The sequence below is a fragment of the Microdochium trichocladiopsis genome, assembly GCF_020744255.1.
Source record: "Microdochium trichocladiopsis strain MPI-CAGE-CH-0230 chromosome Unknown B0I36scaffold_4, whole genome shotgun sequence".
Taxonomy (NCBI): Eukaryota; Fungi; Ascomycota; class Sordariomycetes; order Xylariales; family Microdochiaceae; genus Microdochium; species Microdochium trichocladiopsis.
In genome coordinates, this window is record NW_025763547.1 from 2,792,020 (window position 1) to 2,813,433 (window position 21,414).

At 55.7% G+C, this 21,414-nt stretch overlaps 9 protein-coding genes across 9 annotated transcripts; 5 read left to right on the forward strand and 4 right to left on the reverse strand.

The window, feature by feature from the left end:
- Positions 1 to 454: 454 nt before the first annotated feature.
- On the forward strand, positions 455 to 1,909 carry B0I36DRAFT_109048 (GNAT domain-containing protein). Its single transcript, XM_046147852.1, has 3 exons — positions 455 to 557; positions 661 to 740; positions 1,084 to 1,909. Exons 1-3 carry the CDS (start codon positions 536 to 538, stop codon positions 1,813 to 1,815), a joined length of 834 nt encoding a protein of 277 aa, XP_046014274.1. The 5' UTR covers positions 455 to 535; the 3' UTR covers positions 1,816 to 1,909.
- A 93-nt stretch (positions 1,910 to 2,002) lies between these two features.
- B0I36DRAFT_348497 (peptidase family M48-domain-containing protein) lies at positions 2,003 to 3,507 on the reverse strand (the record flags this gene model as incomplete). The annotated part of the gene is made up of 2 exons (XM_046156698.1): positions 2,003 to 3,427; positions 3,493 to 3,507. The coding sequence occupies 2 exons, from the start codon at positions 3,505 to 3,507 to the stop codon at positions 2,003 to 2,005; spliced, it is 1,440 nt and encodes a 479-aa protein (XP_046014275.1).
- A 236-nt stretch (positions 3,508 to 3,743) lies between these two features.
- B0I36DRAFT_321459 (uncharacterized protein) lies at positions 3,744 to 4,669 on the reverse strand (the record flags this gene model as incomplete). The annotated part of the gene is made up of 4 exons (XM_046153704.1): positions 4,435 to 4,669; positions 4,355 to 4,367; positions 4,136 to 4,266; positions 3,744 to 4,064 (listed from the first exon to the last, which is right to left on the reverse strand). Coding segments are annotated over exons 1-4 (247 nt in total), but the record flags the coding sequence as incomplete, so codon positions are not given.
- Positions 4,670 to 4,922: 253 nt separating this feature from the next.
- B0I36DRAFT_321464 (ribosomal protein L38e) lies at positions 4,923 to 6,027 on the forward strand. The gene is made up of 4 exons (XM_046153705.1): positions 4,923 to 5,102; positions 5,198 to 5,231; positions 5,346 to 5,474; positions 5,548 to 6,027. Exons 1-4 carry the CDS (start codon positions 5,073 to 5,075, stop codon positions 5,592 to 5,594), a joined length of 240 nt encoding a protein of 79 aa, XP_046014277.1. The 5' UTR covers positions 4,923 to 5,072; the 3' UTR covers positions 5,595 to 6,027.
- A 1,930-nt stretch (positions 6,028 to 7,957) lies between these two features.
- Positions 7,958 to 9,421, forward strand: B0I36DRAFT_373687 (mevalonate kinase; the record flags this gene model as incomplete). The annotated part of the gene is made up of 2 exons (XM_046160216.1): positions 7,958 to 8,056; positions 8,147 to 9,421. The coding sequence occupies 2 exons, from the start codon at positions 7,958 to 7,960 to the stop codon at positions 9,419 to 9,421; spliced, it is 1,374 nt and encodes a 457-aa protein (XP_046014278.1).
- A 280-nt stretch (positions 9,422 to 9,701) lies between these two features.
- On the forward strand, positions 9,702 to 11,761 carry B0I36DRAFT_321469 (uncharacterized protein). The gene is made up of 3 exons (XM_046153706.1): positions 9,702 to 9,835; positions 9,938 to 10,612; positions 10,702 to 11,761. The coding sequence occupies exons 1-3, from the start codon at positions 9,790 to 9,792 to the stop codon at positions 11,574 to 11,576; spliced, it is 1,596 nt and encodes a 531-aa protein (XP_046014279.1). The 5' UTR covers positions 9,702 to 9,789; the 3' UTR covers positions 11,577 to 11,761.
- A 111-nt stretch (positions 11,762 to 11,872) lies between these two features.
- B0I36DRAFT_362113 (uncharacterized protein) lies at positions 11,873 to 12,469 on the reverse strand (the record flags this gene model as incomplete). Its single annotated transcript, XM_046158599.1, has 2 exons — positions 11,873 to 12,357; positions 12,424 to 12,469. The coding sequence occupies 2 exons, from the start codon at positions 12,467 to 12,469 to the stop codon at positions 11,873 to 11,875; spliced, it is 531 nt and encodes a 176-aa protein (XP_046014280.1).
- A 1,148-nt stretch (positions 12,470 to 13,617) lies between these two features.
- On the forward strand, positions 13,618 to 15,305 carry B0I36DRAFT_383306 (tryptophan synthase beta subunit-like PLP-dependent enzyme). Its single transcript, XM_046160949.1, has 2 exons — positions 13,618 to 13,968; positions 14,054 to 15,305. The coding sequence occupies exons 1-2, from the start codon at positions 13,883 to 13,885 to the stop codon at positions 15,108 to 15,110; spliced, it is 1,143 nt and encodes a 380-aa protein (XP_046014281.1). The 5' UTR covers positions 13,618 to 13,882; the 3' UTR covers positions 15,111 to 15,305.
- Positions 15,306 to 20,220, reverse strand: B0I36DRAFT_321476 (glucose-methanol-choline oxidoreductase). Its single transcript, XM_046153707.1, has 6 exons — positions 19,333 to 20,220; positions 19,152 to 19,268; positions 18,513 to 19,068; positions 18,110 to 18,447; positions 17,866 to 18,055; positions 15,306 to 17,803 (listed from the first exon to the last, which is right to left on the reverse strand). The coding sequence occupies exons 1-6, from the start codon at positions 19,979 to 19,981 to the stop codon at positions 15,577 to 15,579; spliced, it is 4,077 nt and encodes a 1,358-aa protein (XP_046014282.1). The 5' UTR covers positions 19,982 to 20,220; the 3' UTR covers positions 15,306 to 15,576.
- Positions 20,221 to 21,414: the final 1,194 nt, after the last annotated feature.

The window sequence follows — 21,414 nt, forward strand, 5'->3', positions numbered from 1 at the left end:
TCTCGTGGCAGCCTGTTTTGATAATATGTAGAATAATGTATCCATATGAACGCGGCTGTTCTGGTTGGTATCATACAAGAATGAAGATCGCGAACCAAACAAAATCCGAGTGCTGATGTATTTGTGTATTGATATGAAACGAAGAAAATGCTCACCATGCCGATCCATGGCGAAAGCTTAATGCAGTCGTGGAATCGAGAATATACCACACAGCCGTAGATATTTCAGTATTCGTTCCCTAAGCATACCTTAAGGTAGTTGTTGCTGTTTGCTTGACTTTGCACAGGTAGCCCCACCACAGGGATCCTGTGGGGGATTCGTTTTCTGGCGACGAAAAGGGAACAATCCACCACCACTTCCACACTTACACCCCATACACCCGCTATCGAAACTGCCTGGCAGCCTTGTGCATCCGTCAACACATTTCCCCACGCATCCAGTCTCGGTGATTTTGTGATAGGGTGCCAGCATCGGACGAACTGCGGGTCATCACATCACAGCAAACCTGCCTTGATTAAAAGGAATTTGGGAGAAAATGAAGCTCAACGAACATACCGGTATGTAGAACCGATGCTGAGGCCTCATAAATGCCAATCAGCTGCTCGCAGGAACCCAAATCTTCTAGAGAAGCTGAGGCTAACGTGGTTCCTTGCAATATAGCCGTCTCGTCGGCCAGGTTGTTTCTCGTGCCGTATGATGCGCACCACGTGCCGACCTATCACGAGTGGATGGCTGATCCGGTACGTTTTCGTCTGTTGACTTTCCCGACTTCATTCACGTTTCAACTGTGTTTTCTGTGTATGTTGCTCTTGCCTCAACTGTTTGCACCAATGATGAAAGCCATAAGGCGCTCGAGGGAGAGCCTCGCCAGCGCGTACACAGTTCCATTCATTTTCGAGGCACTACTCCTCCCACCTTTTTTTTTTCCTCTCTCGGGATATCCCGGACAAGAACTGAGACCAGCATTACTTGAAAGCGCTCAACGTTTTGATGCCAACTTATCGAGAATGGAAATCCGAGTATCAGAAAAATTAAATTAGGCATGCCCGATGAGAGGATACTAACGACTAAAAACACGTACAGGCCATACAAGAAGCTACAGCATCTGAGCCCCTGACCCTCGAGGAGGAATACGAAAACCAGGTCTCCTGGCGCACGTCAGGCGACAAGCTCACGTTCATCTTGTGCCTACGGGGCACGCCTGGCGAGGACAACAACAATGTAGCAAAGGGCGAGGCAGCCAGGGCCGGACAAGTCGACACTCCCGAGAAGATGATAGGGGATATAAACTTGTTCCTCACGCCCTGGGACGAGGACGAGGTAGACGAAACCGAAACCGGGGAGACCAGCACAGCCCCGTCGTCGTCGTCTTCGTCGTACGTCAACGGCGAGATTGACATCATGATCGCCTCCGCCGCACACAGGCGGCTCGGCCTAGGTCGGGAAGCCGTGTCCACCCTGCTGAGCTACATACGGCGGCACGTAGAGGAGATACTGGGCGAGTATGCTGCTTTTACCAGCTCAGACTCGGATTCCACTAACGCCATACCGGCACCGACGGCGGGTCAGCGAGGAGTACAGCAGCAGCAGCAGAGAAAACAGAAGTTCGTGCTCAGAGACCTGGTCGCCAAGATCAATGCCGGGAACGAGGGAAGTATAGCATTATTCAAGAGTCTGGGCTTCCGGCAGAAGGGAGAGGTGAATTATTTTGGCGAGTTGCTGCTTGTTTTGGACGACTTCTATAAGTTACGCGAGGATAAGGAAAGCGAGAGCGAGGTTTATGGCGAACTTGTTTGGGATAGGACGGGCTTGTGATTAGGCCACAGAGTTGGATTCACGACATCAAGAACAATCACTTGTGTGAAAGGGCACACGTCTTTGTCTCGTCTCTAGTTCGCTTTTGAAACTTCTATAACGCCCCCAACTGGGATGTATTTCCCTCTCTGTAGAACTGCGGCACTGCCGCAGTGCATTTGCACATCATTTCCTATCGTTTTGAGATCTATAGATCGACGCCAGTAGAGCTGCCGTGCTTGTCGTCCTTGTGCTTGGACACCCTACCTGACGGACTCCAGCCAAGAGCGCGGAGGCGCTCCGACAGGATCGGGTGCGAGAAGTGGTAGCTGGCATACATCCAATCAGCCTCCATGGTGCTTAGGTTCTGCACCTGGAGCTTGATGAGCGAGGCAGCGAGCTCAGCTCTGTACCCGAGGCCAAGGGCGAACTTGTCGGCCTGGAACTCAAAGCGCCGGCTCATGATGTTCATCAGGAGCTTGATAACGCAATCCATGGGAGCCAGAATATCGGAGAAGAGAATGAAGCCGATGATGATGGGGTGCTGTCTGCCAAAGCCAAAGTCGCGGTACAGCGAGTTGTTGTTGATGAAGATGGAGAACAGGAGGAAGATGTAGAAGACATGGGCCTGCGAGATGGCGAAAAGACTGGTGGTGTGGCCGAGCTTCCAGTGACCCAGTTCGTGAGCGAGAACTGCGACGACCTCTTCCTCGCTGCTCTTCTCGATCAGCGTGTCGTAGATGACAATGTGCTTCTTCCAGGGGAGACCAAAGAAATAGGCGTTGCTGTGGGCGCTGCGCTTGCTACCGTCAATGACGAAGAGCTCTCTGAGCGGGAACTTGAGCTTGGCGGCGAGTTTCTCCGTAGATCTCTTGAGCTTGCCCTCCTCGAGAGGGGACAGCTTGTTGAACAATGGCAGGATGAAGATAGGGTAGACAGTGATCATGAACATCTGGAGGCCGGCGGTGAACATCCAGAGGTAGTAGAAGAACTGAGTGCCTGTGCGCTGGACGATGCTGAGGAAACCGGCAAGAATCGGCGGAGCGAGAACCACGGTCAACATGTTGGTCTTGAGGATGTCCATGAAGAATAACTTGGGTGTCTGCTTGTTGAAACCGAATTTCTCCTCGAGGACAAACGTGTGGTAGAGATTGACAGGTAGGGATAGCAGTTGAGTAACGACAGTGAATGTGAGGACGAAGACGATGGAGTGGCTTATTTCGCCCGTGAACCGCGCGGGAGCGTATCGCAAGAGCAGATCGCCTGTCCATGCCCAAAGCTTTGGAAGGACATCATAGTGGATGAAGGCAACATTCTGGATTTGACCGTAGAGACCGCTGAAGAAGGTGAACTTGGCCTTGGCACGACCGTAGGCCTGGCTCTTGTCGTAGACGTCTTGGGAGACCTCCTGGCGGAGGACCTTGGGCGGTTTCTTGTTGCGGAGGACGCGGTACTGGCGGAGGAGAAGGAAGGATTCAAAGCAGAACTGAGAGAGCGAGAAGCCAATGACGAGCTTCTTCCACGGGAAGAGGGGTCGGTCGAGGTAGTCGGCAATGCGCTGCAACGGTGGGACATGCTTCTTCCACAGGAAGAGCGGCCGCTCAAGCAATTGCTCGAGGCGCTGCAGGTGAACCTGAGTGTCACGCATCAGTATTGATTTGACCCCGCGCCGGTCTCTTCGCGTCGTCGATTACTCACCGTGAGGTGCTCCATATTGTCAAGCAGCGACGGAGCGATCGCTGGAGGATGGGAAAGTGACTGAACTGATGTTGGAGAGGAGAGGCCCTCGGCTGACAAGGGAGGGCGCCGTTGATTGATTGACGTACGCACGGCGCCCTGCGGGACAGATTGTGCCCAGGGGTCGCTTTCGGAAGGTGGAGACTGCCCCACGCAACGTGGTCAAGGGGAGCATCCACACACGACGATCAAAGGAGAGACAGCGCCGGAGGACCATGAGGTGCTGTCAAAAGACAAGACGGAATGTATTTCATTTGTGAAACGCGCGTTGGAGCTACGGCAGATTTAAATGCAGTTATATATACCAATCAATCTTGAAACAAAAATACAGGTGGATAGAGGCGAATGCAAGGGACACGATGTCCAGATCTCGGGTCCCTTGTCGCATCTTCCCGAGAAGTATCCATTTGCGCTCGCCTAAAAGCTCAACTTGAATATTCCTTCTAAGCGCAAGCATGTGGTCATCTCATATTCGCCTTGACTCTTTCCAAAAGCTGGGCACGAGTATCTTTCTCCTGGGGAAACAAATTCCGCTTGTAGACTTCAGTAAAGAGAACCGCAAGGGCAACACTAAGTCGTGTATTCAAAGGTGTCAAAAACCTACTGCAGCTAGCCATCTCCTCAGCTCCTCCCGGGTCCATGTCTCGGGATCACCCGTAGGATCCGTGTCCCGAGGGAATATCTCTCCTCCCCACATTGTCCAGAGCACGGCGCCTGTAACCATGGCCGAGAACGCTGGCACCGTTCCAAGAGTGTAAGTAAGGGGTAGGGCGAAAGCCGAGTGAGGGATGCAAGCTATCCCTTCAGCGAGGAAGATACGTACCTATCACAGCATTCTGTTATCTGATTAGCACGCGCTCGTCTCGAGGCAGTATGTCGACGCAGTCGTTGTTTCTCTCTTACCTTGGATCTCATGGCATTGTCAAGTGGTGTCGGCATGGTGGTGATGGTGTTAGTGACGTATGAGTGGGCCTTGTAGGTGTCCTGTTGTCAACGGACCGTGCAAGGTATGGCAGGAGGCAAGAGACCAGAAGTTCATACACGAGAGTGGCTCGTCAAGAAATATATCGAGGGTCGCCAGTGGGAAAACGGCTGCCTGAAACGACTTTCAAGTCATGACTGACTGAACGTGCCCTGCCTGTCGAGAGCTGTCCGCGGGTTCCAAGTTCGCCTGGAGCGAGGAGTTGGCCCCACTTGATCGTGCGAGGCAGGGTCTGGCTGCGCCACATGCCCTGGAGACTCTGGACAGCCACGTAAGCCACATCTCGGGGCCTCATGCCATGGGAATTGTCCACATGTGGTCTGTGCTCAATTGCCGCTCTCATCTCTGACTGGACAGGAACAAAAGCATGGCCCGGCACCAGGCGCACCCCACTCCGGGCGGGCGTCCACGAGCCGTCGCCAAGAAGGAATTTCGCCCACAAATCGCAATCTGCAAGCTCCAACCTCTGGGAAAACCGCAGCCATTTCGCACCACGACTCCACGATTCCCGGCAGTATCACCAACTCGACCGTTGATTCACCACCCCCAAGCCGCCAAAATGCCTCAGGAAATCGCCGACATCAAGCAGGTAAGCACATGCTGCCCTTGTGCTGCCGCCCTGTTCGCTGGAGCCGCTGCCAGAATTGTCCTCAAAAAAGTCCTCCTGGTCTAACATTTATGTAGTTCATCGAGATCTGCCGCCGGAAGGACGCTTCTTGTATGTACCGAACCCGACCACGCTCCGATTGAGCATGAACTCCAACCCTCGCATGCGAATCCAACAACGCCGCGACTTACTGCTGGACTATCCTAACATCCGATTCTTCCTTAGCCGCCCGGATCAAGAAGAACAAGAAGACCAACCAGTCCAAGTTCAAGGTCCGGTGCTCCAAGAAGCTCTACACCCTTGTTCTCAAGGACTCCGACAAGGTTGAGAAGCTTAAGCAGTCTCTCCCCCCGAGTACGACATCCCCGATCCGAACGCATTCGTTATCAGTACGACCAGGCTACTAACATGCTTTCGCAATGAACAGACTTGCAGATCAAGGAGATTGGCGTTGTCAGCAAGAAGAAGAACTAAGCGTCTCGACTTCCCACGGAACATGATGTCAAGATGCGGTTAGGCGGTGGCAACATGGGGGCGGAATCCCCCTGCTGACCTGCCGGAGGGCGACACAACGACAATAGAGAGAGCACGGCAAGCGACTACTTGGGTTTCAAAATTGAGCGTCTGTCGGCAACATATCTGTCAGACGATTTGTGGTGCATAAAAAAACAAAGCCCCGGGTTATCGGGCTGGGCTGTTTGTTCATGAAGGCGGCGTCTATGGATACCTTTTCGGGAAAATTTATGAAGAATCATTTCTTCCTGTGCTGAGGCCTCGGTAGCACGGTGTGGTGCTTGTCGGGATGCTTCCGCCAGCTTGGAGTTTTGAGATCCAACGTCACGCGCACGGTACAAGAGTCCGAAAAGTGACCCTTCCAATGAAATAAAGGAAAAAATCTGTAAAACAATCCAGGTCTCGATATGCGCCTATGCTCGGGCAGTGTCATGTGCGTGTCTCAATGTATTTGGAAATGGCTATCCATGCTATCTGCCCGCATTTGAGATGACAGAGCTTACTGAGAGCAGAGTCGCATGCTTCTGCGGGAAGAGCCGATGTAACCCTCTCGTCCCGTTTCGGACGGTTATCTGTTCAACCTGACAGCAGGACATGTACATTGCCACAACTCTCTCGAAAATGGAGATGGGAAGACAGAAACAAAACCATTGTTGCTATCCACAATAGCATGGCCAGGCACGGCGGAGGGCTGGCCAGGAGACTAATGTGGTGTGAAATGCATAGCATAATAAGACGAGGCCCATGCTGGGCCACGGAAGTTCTGGAAGAGCTGGCGCAGACCAACCAACACATGGCCAACCAGCATGCAAGGGAGCACCAGCACGCTAACCCTGCCGTGCCTGACGATTTGGTGCCGGCTGATTGGCTGTACTCCATGACCGTGTGGTGGAGTCGTTGACCCGAGCGAATATGGACAGAGTGACAGCTCGAGATTGGGAACATCAAGCAAGCACTTGCAGGCGGGCGTCCTTGCACCAGCCGGGATTCGCGCCAATCCCGTGCAGCAATAGGGTGGTGCCATACTCAATCAGTCAGTACCATGGAAGACTAATTGCATGCACTTCCAACACGGAGCAGCCGGCTAGCTGAATGCAGGCATCCTGTCTGCACTGCAGGCTGCGCCTCGCTGGCACTACGCGTAGAGGCCCTGGACGGGGACGGCCTGGCGTGCGGGCAGGGAGAGCGCGCTCGTGGCTCCGTCCGATGACGCTAATCAACGGCCCAGCTGCTCATTTCTGCGAGACGCTGCAGTCGTCCCGTCCGCATCGCCTGCCAGGAAAGGGGGATTGCATCGTGCTGTGCATAGTCGCAATAAACAAGCCTGGAGCTGGAGCAGTAGATAACAGCCGTACATAATAGCTCCCTGGTCATTGTTTTCCTCGCTTCATCTTGCAATCAATTGTCTGATTGCTCTCCAACTTGCCCTGCATCCCGCTGCGCTTCCCATAAGCTTACGCCAGCGCTCCTTCCATCACACCCCCCTTTCATCGAGGATCGCACACGGCGAGCTCCCCCGGCTTGACCTCCCACACCACCTCCCACCTACCCCGAATTGAGAACACCCTCTCCACACTCGCTCTCTTAAACTTTGGCATTCAAGCATCATCAGTACTCGTAAGCCTTCGCCTGCTTGGTCGCGCGAACCTCTCCGCTCTTTCCCGTCCGTGCTTGCCCTACCACCACCAACTTGTTGCCAGACAAGCACCAGGGGCCGTCTTTGTACTTCTCCAGGGTCGTGGAGCCTAATTATTAGCTCCGCTTCAGGCGCTCGATCTTAGACCAGACCAAGGCTCTTAATCCCCCCAAGCCCATCATCTGACTCGGCGACGACCGCAACCTACGCAGTACACTCACGATCACGCCCTACACCAGCGTCCGCCGCTAAAACACCCCAACGCTCTTTCCTACAAACCAACCAGCCTACGGCCTTTCCTTCGCTTCGTTTCACCTCGCCGACATCGCTTCCCGCGCCCCCCCCCCCGGATTCCTGTCCAGCATCAGTCCAAGACATTGTCTCAGGCTTGCCTGTCGTGTTGCACAGCCAACAAGCCCCGTGCGGTCTCGGCCATCTCGCTCCAGATCTTCCAGAGTCGGCATCCACGCCAATAAGCGAACTTGCCACGCACGCTCTTCCTGCTTCTGCTTGAGCCCGTCGAGCTTCTCGAATGACGATAACTCCGCTGACCCCTGTCAGCGACTCCTCCACAATGTCGAACGGTCTCAGTGACGTCCACGAGGACTTGGAGAAACTCCAAGTCAATGGCGTGCACCCGAATGGCAATGGCCGCGTGTCGCCTGACGGACCGCTTGAGAGGAAGAGGATGGCGCGGAAGCAATCGAGTCCCATGATGCCTGCCTTCATGGTCTCTGCGCCCGGCAAGGTCATTGTCTTTGGTGAGCATGCTGTGGTCCACGGCAAGGTGCGTTTTCTCCCCAATGGATCACGAGAGCGTTTTTGTGACCAAAGATTGTATGGGACTTGGCCTAACGAAGTTCTTGCTCTTGTGTAGGCCGCTATCGCTGCCGCGATCTCTCTACGATCATATCTCCTCGTCACATCCCTTTCCAAATCGAGACGGACCGTCACGATGCGATTCCCCGACATCGACATGGCGCATACGTGGAACATTGACGAACTCCCATGGGACATCTTCTCGCGCCCTGACAAGAAGAAGTACTACTACGATCTTGTGAGCAGCTTGGATGCGGACTTGATGGAAGCCATTCAGCCGCACCTGAAAGATGTGTCGCCGGACAAGTCCGACAGTGATCGGAAAATCCACCAGAACGCCGCCGCGTCTTTCTTGTACCTTTACCTGTCTCTGGGATCGCGGAAGAACAACGGATGTTTGTACACATTGAGGTCCACAATCCCGATCGGCGCTGGACTGGGCAGCAGTGCATCGATTGCTGTCTGTCTGGCCACCGCCTTGCTGTTGCAAATTCGCACACTGTCAGGTCCACACCCTGATCAGCCGGCGGCTGAGGCCCGGCTGCAGGCCGAGCGCATCAACCAGTGGGCCTTTGTATATGAGATGTGCACACACGGCAACCCGTCTGGTGTGGACAACACGGTCGCCACGCAGGGCAAGGCTGTAGTATTCCAGCGCACCGACTATGGAAAGCCCTCCACGGTCACACCGCTGTGGGATTTCCCGGAGCTGCCACTGCTCGTTGTAGACACGAAGCAACCGAAGTCGACGCTTTTCGAGGTCGCGAAGGTGGCCAAGCTCAAGAACACACACACGAAGCTCGTCGGAAGCATTCTCGAAGCCATTGACCAGGTCACAAGAAGCGCCGAGAGTCTGATGAACGAGGACGACTTTGATAGCGAGGATCTGGAGTGCCTGCGGAGGGTAGGCGAGCTCATGAACATCAACCACGGCCTGCTGGTGTCGCTGGGCGTCTCGCATCCTCGTCTCGAACGGATTCGCGAGCTCGTCGATCACCAAGAAATTGGATGGAGCAAGTTGACCGGCGCTGGCGGTGGTGGCTGCTCCATCTCACTAATGAACCCCGATGTCTCCCGGGAAAAGCTCGCCAGGTTACAAGGACAGCTGGCTGACGAAGGCTACCAGGCTTTCAGGACGACTCTTGGCGGAGATGGTGTTGGTGTGCTGTGGCCGGCTGTGCTCAAGAACGGCCTTGACGAGGACGAGGAAGGCGGCATGGAGATTGACCTTGAGAAGTTCTTGAATGCCGAGGGAAATGAGGGCGTGGAAAAGCTTGTCGGTGTGCACGGGACGACAGGCGAGAGAGAGGGATGGAAGTTCTGGCGGGTATAGTAATTAATGTATACATTTTATTGTCCGGCTAATTAGAGATCGCCGCAAGGCCTGGGTCGAAGGAGCCTGGGAACTGCTCAGACCATTTCTTTTGAGTGGGTTTGTATTGGCTGTATAGAAGAAGTTCAAGGTTTAAATTTTATCGAAGACATTTCTGAATACTTTAAAAGAGATCATTCTAAGGTGGACATGAGTTGGAAACACTTGAAGCGTGTGGTTCGCCAGGGTCCTCTCGGTGTTCTCGCATCTGAGTCCTTTTAAGAACCCCACATTTGGAGCAGCGCGACTGCCCGCAGACAAATAAAGTGGCATGACGGAGCTGTTCTGCGCCCATCCAACTGCAAGGATCGAGTTCTCCGTGGGAAGCAATGCCACCAAAGAGCAAAGGCGCCAGCAAGGCTAAGGAAACTGAGCGTAAGCTTTTTTATTTGCTGCATTAATCGCCCTCGCCATAGGTATTCCGAGAAACACTGGCTGACCCATCATCATCATCTTCCACCCCCGCACCTTCCACAGCTTCCAAACAGCCTGAGCAGCCGCCCCCGCGAACGCTCAACGAGCAGTCAGCCCAACGCTACGCCCGGACGAACCCGCACGGCAAGGCTCGCGAGGAGGCAGGTGCCGAGGCCCTGACGGACAGCCAGCGGCACGCCGTCAACAACGCGCAGTACCTCTCGCACCCGGACCGGGCAAAGGGCCTGTCGAACAAGGCGACCAAGGAGCTGTGGAAGCAGCTCGGCGAGGCCAGCGTCCCGCTTCGCAGCTTACACCGACCGGCTGCCGGCCAGTGGGGGAGAGACCGGGTGGGCCGTGATATCGGCGAGTATACCTTTGAGGAGTACCGAGGCCGGAACGACAAGCAGCTGCGCCTGAGCCGGCTGGGCCGCGAGAGCGAGCGGTTCCGCGACGACTGGGCTGTTGTTCTGCAGCAGCGCAACGGCAGCAGAAGTCCCAAGGCGAAGGGGCTCGGCAGCAGAAGACGGAGAGCCACCAGCGTCACAGTCACCGACGAGCAGGTTGAGCAGGAGAGGCAGCGCAGACAGGAGATGGCGGCACTCAAGAGGGACCTGTATGGTCAGAAGACGGACCCGTATGCGCTCGATCCGGACTGGGACGATGTCACGCCGATTCCGCAGGCAGAGCCCGAGCATGCCCTCGCGGCGATTGCGTATCCAGAGGACTATGCAGAGGGTATGCACAGCCCATGACTTTCGCAGTGCTTTGGTGCTGTGGTAGTAATTGGGGGGTGCCAGAAGGCTGACGATTTTCTGTCCGTGTAGCCATGTCATATCTCCGTGCCGTGATGGCCGCAAAGGAGTATTCACCCCGTTGCCTGCAGCTGACGGAGCACATCATCGCCATGAACCCGGCGCACTACACGGTGTGGCTGTACCGGTTCGCGATAGTCGAGAGCCTCAACATCAGCATCCCGGACGAGATGGCCTGGCTCAACGCCGTGTCGCTCGAGCACCTCAAGAACTACCAGATCTGGCACCACCGCCAGCAGCTCCTGGACCACTACTACCCGGCGATCTGCACGTCTTCCGACGACGTGGCGGCGCTCGCCCAGTCCGAGACCGAGTTCCTGACCAAGATGCTCGTCCAGGACACCAAGAACTACCACGTCTGGAGCTACCGGCAGTACCTCGTGCGCAAGCTGGGCATGTGGGGTGATGCCGAGCGACAGAGCATCGAGAGCATGGTCGACGACGACGTGCGCAACAACTCGGCGTGGTCGCACCGCTTCTTCCTCGTCTTCTCCGACCCGGGCTACACGACACCCGGCTCCCACGCCACGGAGCACGACCCGAAGATCCCCGCGGACGTCATCGACCGGGAGGTTGAGTACGCCAAGCAGAAAGCGGCCCTGGCGCCGCAGAACCAGAGCCCCTGGAACTACCTGCGCGGCGTCCTGGTCAAGGGCGGCCGGCCGCTGGGTGAGGCGCGAGAGTTTGCAGAGGGCTTCGTCAAGGAGCTGGGCAGTGTGGAGGACAACAAGGAGCGCGTGCGCAGCTCGCATGCGCTCGATCTGCTGGCGGATATCTACAAAGAGGCTGGGGATAAAGAGAGAGCGGACTTGTGCCTGCGCAGGTTGGGAGACAAATGGGATCGCATACGCAAGGGGTACTGGGAGTATCGCAGGCGGGCGCTATAAGCGTGCTGGCAGAAAATGAAAGACATTTGGCGTTGATGAAGATGATGCCTTTGACAAGACCTGTTTGAATCACGGCTTGAAACCTGCCTATGTCGCGGCTCAGTGCACTTATTACACATGTTGCAGGTACTTCTTGCCACCTCTATTCGATCACATCACATAGCGTGCGAAGTCAGACGTAGACACTCGGACTTCTTTCAATGGGATTCCTGCCATCCACCGTGGTCTTTTCCTCTATTTAGGCCAATCATCTTTTCCCTCACATTTCAACACCCAGAGATGCCTCTCCCCTCCGCTCACAACGCCCGGAAGTTCTGGCTAACGACCACCCACCGCCTCAAGCCCCTCGGCGCCTTGGGCCCTTGAGCCTCCCAGTGCGGCACGAGCAGCCAGGCCTCGGTGAACGCCTGCTCGAGGAACCCGTCCTCGCCGCTCTTGCCGTACTTGACCGCGCCGCTGACCTGGACGGCGAAGCTGATCCTCTCGTTCCGCGACGAGAGGTTGCTGCCCGTGTTGTTGACGGCGTCCGCGCCGACCGCGTAGTTGACGTTGACCGGGTGCGCGTCGAAGCTGCCGACCTCGTAGTGCACGTTGGGCCCCCTGGAGTCGACGAGCAGGTCCCGCGCCGTCTTGGCGTCGGGCCCCAGCACGTGGCCGTTTATGCTGATGTCGGGCACGACGCCGGCGGCGGTGAGTTTTGGGGACGTGGTTGCGTAGAAGGCGGAGGTGTCGCGGCGCTTGTTGAGGGCTTCGTAGTACGAGTCTACAAAGTTTTGGGCGGCTGTGTCGTTTTTGTTAGTGGTTTTGTTTTTTTCCTGTGGTGTTGTTGCGTCGAGGGTGAATGTACCTTCGCTGACTGTCTTGAGTTGTGCCTCGAGGTTTGGGAGGGCCATGATGGTGGATTGGGGACGATGGCAAATGACCCGCGTCGCAGCTGGCAGAGCTTGATCTATCCGGTATAGTGGTCGACGTCGTTCAACCTTGACTTTCAAACCACAAGGAGACGCCCACAGGCTTCGGTGCTCGGTTCCTCTTCTTAGACGATGGAGCCACCTTTACGTCAGAAGTGCTCTGGAGTTGCCGCAGAATGAGTGGCGACGGAGCTCTTAATGGACAAAGCGAAGACAATTGTTCACCGCGATCTCAAGAGCCCGCTGGGACTGCTCGTTCTGCCTTAAAACGTTTTGGATGGCAGTTATTTATTTATTTATTTTGGCGCAGGGCGGAAGGTCTGTGATCTGTGGTTAGCATGACAATCACAGGCTGAACAGAATGAAGGCTACTCACAAGGATGAGGACCGATATGGGGAGATGGCAATGAGTGTGGTGGTCAACATGGGATGCAGGTGTGAGTGAGTGAGTGGACAAATGAGTCTGAGATGTGGAGTGCAGTGCAACTTGAGTGTGGCAGTGGAGCCTGGGAGGAGTGGAAGCCTGAAGTTCAGTGCCTGAACACTGTAGCTTTTGCAGCACCACCAAACCAGTTCGTCCCGAGGCACGGCACTGTATGATCCCAGCTTTCTATCAGGCAGTTGCGAACAGCAAACTCGACATGAGTACTTTACTATTTGGCTGATATGTCAAAGGCAAGACAAATCTTAAATTTACGGGCTTGTATTTCTACAGACTACTACGTTGTAGTCATTTTCTGCTCTGGAGCAACAGACACGACGCAGAAGTAGTCTTGACAACCCAGCAAGTGCGACAAATGCACAATACGCCGCATGCCTTGTTGTTCAGCTCTTCCCAACCATTCGGGGACTTGAAAATGCCGGACAAAAGCACATGCTGTGTGTCGTGGCTCATGGAATCGAAGAGTTCGACAAAGAACAGGTCGGCCGTTGCGCCCTATAATTGACACCTTGTAATTAATTCCACTTTAGCGGTCGGTTGTAACGGGCCACGGCGGCAACAACGGGAAATGCTGCCCCCATAGTGCACGAGGCACTGTCCGTGAGAGTGCGCTCTAGGCCCGTTACCGTGTGCGGCACATTTTCTGCACACTCGTGTCGTGGGGAAGTTCAGTGCAGGCAAGGGTCCTCGTCTCTGAATGCTCCGCTCTCTTGCCAGCAACTACGTCCCTTCCTTAGACGTCTCCTAAACCACGTACGTTATATAGGCGTGTCTTTCCACTCGTAGGAAGCACAGATCTCTTCGTCACTCAGACCCTCTCAGACTTCTGCCACTTCAAACAGTCAATCTTACACCTTGGTCCGCTACATGCACGGATAGAACTTCCTCACCAAGACAAACTCACCACTTACACGCCATCGCTTGCCCAGAGCAAGACTGACACAACAACCAGCATGGGCTCACACTCGCCGGAACCCCAGAAGCTCTGGGTCGAGACGTCATGCATACCATCGCTGCCGCTCTCCCGCGCAGCTGGCTGGTAAGGCCCCAGTTCATTTCCTGCACTTATGACTACCTACATGACACTCCAAAAACTAACAAAGAGTCTCCAAAAATGGTTATAGTAACATCTTTCTCAAGCTCGAGAACCTCCAGCCCTCGGGCTCCTTCAAGTCCCGCGGCATCGGATCCATGATGTACCGGGCCTTCCTGGAGCGCTGCTCATCTCTGGGCCGGGCTCCGGCCTCATCATCCTCGGCCCACGACGAGGAGCCGATAGTGCACTTCTACTGCTCATCGGGCGGCAACGCGGGCCTGGCGTGCGCCACGGCCGCCGCGACCCTGGGCCAGCCGTGCACCATTGTGGTGCCCACGCTCGTGACGCCCTTTATGACGGACAAGCTGCGCGCCCTGGGCGCCGAGGTCGTCCAGATCGGCGAGAACTGGGCCGTCGCGGACGCGCACCTGCGCGAGAACCTGCTCTCCCGCGATGCCGAGAGGGGCGTGTACGTGCCCCCCTTTGACCACCCGCACGTCTGGCACGGCGCGTCGGGCATGGTCGACGAGATTATCGCGCAGGTGAGCAGCCTGGGCGGCGGCGGCGTCGGCGGCGGCAGCCAGCGGGACGATGCCCACCAAGTCGATGCGATCGTGTGCAGCTGCGGTGGCGGCGGGCTGCTCAACGGCATCATGGAGGGCGTCAAGAGACACGCCAAGGCATCATCGCAGACAACGGAGAACGGGGGACCCGTCACGCCACCGCGGGTGCTGGCCGTCGAGACCGTCGGCGCCGAGAGTCTCGACGCGAGCATCAAGGCCGGCAGGCTGGTCACTCTGCCTGCCATCACGAGCATCGCGACCTCGCTCGGCGCGCCGACCGTCTCGGCCCGCACGTTCCAGTGGGCCCGGGAGGCGCCGCACCTGAGCAATCTCGTCGTCTCGGACGCCGACGCCGTCATGGGCTCGGTGCGCTTTGCCGACGACGCCAGGATCCTCGTCGAGGTGGCGTGCGGCGCGGCGATATGTCCCGCTTACAACGGCGATCTGCGGCGCTGCCTGGGCCAGGGCTTGAGCGATGAGGAGTGGAGCAGGAAGAATGTCGTGCTGGTGGTGTGCGGAGGATCCAATGTCTCGCTGGATATACTGAGGGGTTATCGGGAGAAGTACAATGTTCACGCTTGAGACGACATCATGAAGGGCAGGCGTGTCGGACTGGGTATGTATCACATATATCTTTTTGTGATGTTGTTCACTAGATAGACAAGAGGTCAAGGGGGACAAGGATGATATGACATATCTTCCTTGTCCGTTCTTATTAAACATATAGATTTTGCCTACTTCGTTCAAAGACACTTGAGAAGATCATGGAGACCGAATGTCGTGGTTAGAGAAAACTTATTGAATTTGGACAATAATCAAGGCACGCTCCGAACGACATCGCTTATCTAGGTATAGGAAAGCACAAAACCCGCCGTGAAAAAATAGGCCAGCACGAGATGGCGCCTTGCAAAAGAAGAAAAGAACCAGAAAACCTTGGAACTCTCAAAGCCCACCAAGCATATCGTTACACGTAAAACACATTCCGGATATGACTGTACACTAACCAGCAGAGCAGTTGGAAGACCCTCTCATGCTCCGAGGACGCGCACTAATAGTTCAGCGCCCCGGTTGACACCATCTGCTTGAACTCGTCGTCGGGGTGCTCAAACTTGTAGTGCTCGCCACGCATCACGCGATCGACCTCCTCACGCACAAAGGGGAACACGTCCTTCCAGGCATTGCGGCCCATCCAGCAGTCTAGATGGCCATAGTCGGGCACCACGCGGCGCCGGTACTGCACGCCGTCGTCAAAGCGCGTGCCAAACATGTCGGTCAGGATCTCGTAGCTGCGCTGCGTGCTCTCTGGGCTCAGCACCTTATTGTCGCGCCCGACGAAGAACAAGATCGGGATGCCGCGCAGCCTGCGAATATTCTCTGGCGTGTCTAGCCGCTCAAACAGCGGACCATTAGCCATGGTCGAGCCCTCGAAGCCCATCCTCATGAGCAGGTTGAGTAGGGTCATGTTGACGCCACCAAAGAACCGGTCAAGCTGCCTGTGCGTGGCCTCGTTGAGGTTCTTGTGGTTCCAGCACCGACCGAACACGAACGACACGCGATGGCACGACGCATTGTTGCAGATCTCCTTGCGCTCCTCAGGCATGAACCTCATCGCCTCGTTGAGAAGTTTCTGGAGGTAGCTGTCGTCCTGGCCCGTGCTGCAGCTGAACCATTTTCCGAAAATGGTTCTGTAGATGGTGTCTGCGGGTATGGGCGAGGCCATGATCTTGATCATGTTCATGGTGGCCCAGATCGGGTTCATAAACACTTGGCTCGCAGTGATGCCCTTGATCCAGCTCGCTGGAACGGTACCGTCCAGCAATGCAGATGAGAGGACGCCGCCGCCCATGCAATGGCTGACAACGTAGACTGGCTCATCTCCATAGTCTTCTCGGATCTTCTCGAGGGCCGCCTTGAAGTCAAGCCTGGCGTCAAAGGTTGTCCAATCGTTCTGCGCAGCCATGATTGCGCCAATCCGGTGTACTGGTACGAATATACGATACCCCGCGCGGCGGAAATAGTTGACTGCGTTATAACGGATTGTGGGAAGGGCGTACACCTGATGATCCACTGCAGCGCCAGGTATCATGACAAGGTTCTTGGTGGCTATAGTCTTGTTCGTTGGGTACCACACGTGCATGGCTGTGATCACCCCGTCCGAAGCCTTGATCTTGTAGGAGCGATTTGGCACAGTGTCGTTGACAAAGCCGGCGTAGGTCGGACTGGGGTACTGCAAGGGAGTCAACGGCGCCAGGAAAAGCGAGAGCGACTTTCTCGTGAAGAACGTGAAGAACTTTGTGGCGCTGATGGCCTTCTTCAGCAGCCCACTGCCAGTTGGCGTGAGCGTCAGCACTTCAGAAAGGAAGTCCTGCGGCTCGATCCGCATGATGCCTTTGGCAATGATCTTGCCCCTCAAGCCGTCCTCGTCGCCCTCAGGTTCGTAGTCGGAGCCGCAGAACGTCTCGGTGATGGTGACGTAGAGAGTGCTGGTCGACTTCCAGAACTGCACGGGCGCAAGCGCGACCGATGAGTCGACAACCTTGTAGCCATGAAAGTGCAGCTTCCGCCCATCGACGCCAGTCATGTCGAAGTCATAAGTCAGGTTTCGTGTCCCGGGCGCCTTGTGGTCGAGGAGGAACAAGTTGAAATCTCCGCGCTGCACCATGAATGGGGACCCTGGTATCGTGGGACAGGCGAATGTGCCGGTAAGCATTGCTTTGTGTTCCGGGTCATGCACGATGGAGCGCGTGTTGAAGCTCTGAACGCTCAAGAAGAAACGTGCTGTCTCGCACAAGGACTTTGCAGTCCTGGCAGCCAGCTCGTACGTCTCCTGGTTGTCGCGCACCAAGTGGTGATCATGGTGGATGTAACCTGACATGACTTCTGTGAATCCGAAGCCGCCGTCTTCGTTCCGCCGGGCAGTGTTCATCAACGACTTAGCCTTGACGATGCTGGTCGTCTCCTGGTTCTCCATGACGCATTGTGCTGCGCTGTGCTTGCGCGAACGCCTCGCCCGCTTGGGCGAGCCAAACAGGTCCAGAATGCCATTCCCGTCTGTACAAACGCGCAAGCCTTCTCTCTGGGTATACAAGTCCATGGTTCTCTCTGCTAGAGCCGTGATCGTAGCAAAGGGGTTCGCGCCAAGTGCCGTTGGGATGACGGCGGCATCGGTCACAATCAGCCCGGGGTGAGTTGCCTCTCCTAGACCAGTAAACAGCTCGCCGCGATGATTTGTGCCACCCGTGTAGCCGGTTCCGTCACGCGCCATACAGGCACCACTGGCTATTGTTAGTCCTCTTGGCATGATATGATAAGAGACGTTGTGGGCACAATAACATACCCTATGGGGTGGACAGTAATCTGCTGTTGCCCAAGGAGAGAGTAAAATGGATTCGGCACAAAAGTGCCACCAACACTCTTCGTCGCCTTTTCGAGAAGATGGTGCAGCTCCTTGACGTGGTCACTACGCCCGACGCCTACGAATTCCAACACAGGCTTGTCGTCTTTCAGTGTTAATATCGCTTGGTTGCCTGCCATATGGTTAGCACATTGATATTACCCGCAGGACTGCTGTGGCAGCTTACTGTCATGTGACATGATCAGAAACACCTGTGACCTTTCGATCGCGCCCTTTTTGAAGTAGGGCCCCAGAAGGAAGCTGCCAGCTCGAGCCATGTTTCCCTTGACACGTTCAAATAAGCTCTCGCCTGTGGGAGCCTTGCTGCCAGGCAGGAGTTCGAACATGGCCTGGAGGAAAGGAGCTAGTGCTTTCGGCACTGTGCCCTCTTCAATGACATAGCCATCCTCGGGATTCTCGTGGCCCATCCTGTTGTCAATGATGCCGGTGATGCACGGCCCAATCGGATTGTAGGGAGATGGGAAAGAGGTCCCGATCGCATTGACGTGTTGGTCCGTGTTGTACCTGCAGAGAAGTGCGTGTAAGTCGTGATTAGGCAAAGAAGAGGCTCGGCAATGGCAGCCACTTACGCGAACGCGAGTATGTCTCCGTTGCCGCTCATGTTCTGGCCAATCTTCTCACTGAGCGAGAGACCCATCTCCTTACTCCTCAAGAGGATCTCAGTGGTGCCAATAGCACCAGCTCCAAAGAATACAGCCTTCTTCGCATGAACCCACATCAGATCTCCATGCAAATTGGCCGGAAAGTGCCCGCGGTTTCTGCCATGCCAGGCAAAGTACACAATGTACCCTTCGCGATCTGGTGCCTCGTGGACATAGCGTACTTCTGACTCGCAGAACAACTCGGCGCCCCAATTCCAGGCATCCGCCAAGTAGGTCACCAAGGTGGTGTTTTTAGAGCCGTCGTTGAGACCTGTCGCATCCTGGCCGGTAAGTGCTGAAGCGCTCATCTCGACACCGCAGCTATTCGGCCCGTTCCGAAACCGAGTCGTTTGCCGGACGCGTCGGAACTTTGACTTCATGTTCAGATTCTCCGCTTGCTGTTCGAGCAAGCTGAGTTTCGGTAGATCTGGCCAGTCCTCGGGATACTCTACAGGGTCCAGCATATCTGCAGCCTTTTTGTAGTCTATCTAGACTTGTCAGCGAAACGCCTCAGATAACGTACAGCTCCATAAATCCATGGGAAAGAGGTCCTGGAGGGCAACGCACACTTATCGAGACTTTTGGGATCCTCCCGTATCTCCTGCGGCCAGGGTTCGAGGCGCAAAGTATCCTCATCGGCCTCAAGGAAGACGTTGGCGTTGATAAGACTGGTCCCGCCCAGCCCTACGCAGGTATGTTAGTATACAATGTCATTTCAAAATTTCCTTCATGCATGGAGCCCACTCACCATTGCCAACGAGAGCATTCTGCCCGTTTCCAAAGATGAGATGATACATGCCAGTGGGATCACCGCCCTTGACGGTGCTCTTGGGCAATAACGAGGGACAGACCTCGCCAGAGTAATGCAGTTGCTCGAGAGTTTCGCCTGTGCCGCTGGGGTATTCCCCGGGCCACTTCTCCTTGCCTCTTTCGAGCAAGCACACAGACTCGCCAGCTCTAGCCATACGCGATGCGGCTACACCACCGCCGTAGCCGGAGCCAATGACGACGCAGTCGTATGAGCTACGCATCAGCTCTACTGGCTTTGCAATCCGGGGGAATTGCGCGGTTTTGGGATCGTCAGTCCATGTCCTGATCCGGGCACGGCTTGCGGATTGTGGCCCGCTGGCTTCATCCTCATGTACGCCCATGGACTGTACGCGATGAGAAGTGTTGACTTGTAAGGGCGGCAGGTCAGTCTGGACGCCGAAGGGCAGTGAGGTATCGATGAATGAACTTCCTCGCGACCGAGTTGAATCGGCGAAGCTGACACTGCGCCCACTGCCGGGAACATCGTCCTCTGGGTGCAAGTGTCCATTAACAGGAAATGTCGCAGAGTGCTTGACCCCATTGAGGACCGGGAATGGCTCCCCATTTTCCTCGGTAGTGGCTGGCATATTTGAAGTGAAAACTTGATTCTCCCACAGAAAAGACTCAAGTGGTGTCCTTGATGAACGGCGAAGCAGAACCGCAAGCCGAGACCGAGACAGCACAGTAGACAACGCGAGGTTGCCAGGAAAGTGAAGGGTCTGCACTCGCACAGGACAGCCTGCCTCTGGCAGTTCTTTGATTAGATGCCAGGATGTCGGTTTTGGGCAGGCGTGGCGGCTTGAAAAGAACGGTTGAGAGAGGTTTGACCTTACTGGACCGGCCGGTGATGCATTCAAGCAGCACCGACTATATAAAAGATGCGGAATGTCATGGGCAGAACAACGTGCTGGGGAACATGGGCGGGCGTCCCACACCACCCAGTAACCCCCGGCTCCTCGGCAGCCAGCCAACCATTATGGCATGTCGTTCCCATGTTTGCAGATTTTTATGGGCCTGTCAGATGGACTAGTACCATTCCGTGCTGCCTACGAGGCACTGCTGAGGCTGAGAACAAGGGAGGTGTGGGGGCTTGAGACTAGGGCCGGGACGGCGAGTGACGGCGAGCAGTATTGGCGTTCGAACAATCAGCTCCAAGAGATTCAGGTGTCGAGGCCGAACTAGGACAATCGCCCGATGCCACGCGCTGGCCAAGCAGCTCTCTGTCCTCTTGCAGGCCTGCGCCTGCGCCCTCTTGTCGTTCGTCGCAACGAGTCATCGTACATAGGACTTTGTCAGCCCTACCCAACCGGCCACCGGCTGGAGAACCAACAAAGCTCCCAGGTCCTTGGTCCGCGGACTGTGGGGTCTGGAAAATGCTGGAGATTGCGCGCGCAACGTGGGCTGCTGCACCCCTGGCTCAGTTGACCGTTACTGGCCCCGGAACGCACGGGCTGACGGTCGCTTCGCCTTCTACGCAGTACAGTATTGCCCTGGCGATGGCAAGTTTTGTTTCACGTGCCACTCGGCAGACTGCTGAGAGCCAAGGTTTTGGTTGCGACAATCCATTGGCGCGATGTATGCTATTGTGAGACAGATGGCATATCACCACTTTAGCCTTTTGCTGCTTGTGATGGTGGATATCACCTCTAGGACTATTTGTCCTGCGCGAGGACGGTAATGCAGCCGAGGTACATCGACCTCAATCCCAGCGGTCGTAAGGGCAAGCCCGATTGTCCGGAGGTTGACGCAGCCACGCGTGGTTTGTGGTCGCCCGGTGGTCCAAAAATATCCTTGAGGGGCACTGGGTGTGGGCCACGGGTTCATTAGCTTCTCTTGGAGTCGGCTGGGGCAGCGGCACCATGAGCGAAAGGGGCATGGTAGATGGTCGATTAGTCGGCCCTACACTCCTGGCTTGGTTGCGTCGGATGCTGCAGATCGCGGCTCAAACCGTGTACCACCAGCTCGCGGTGCTAAAGATGGCGCCTGCTGTACAACTTTCGGCGACGACGTCGCGCTCACC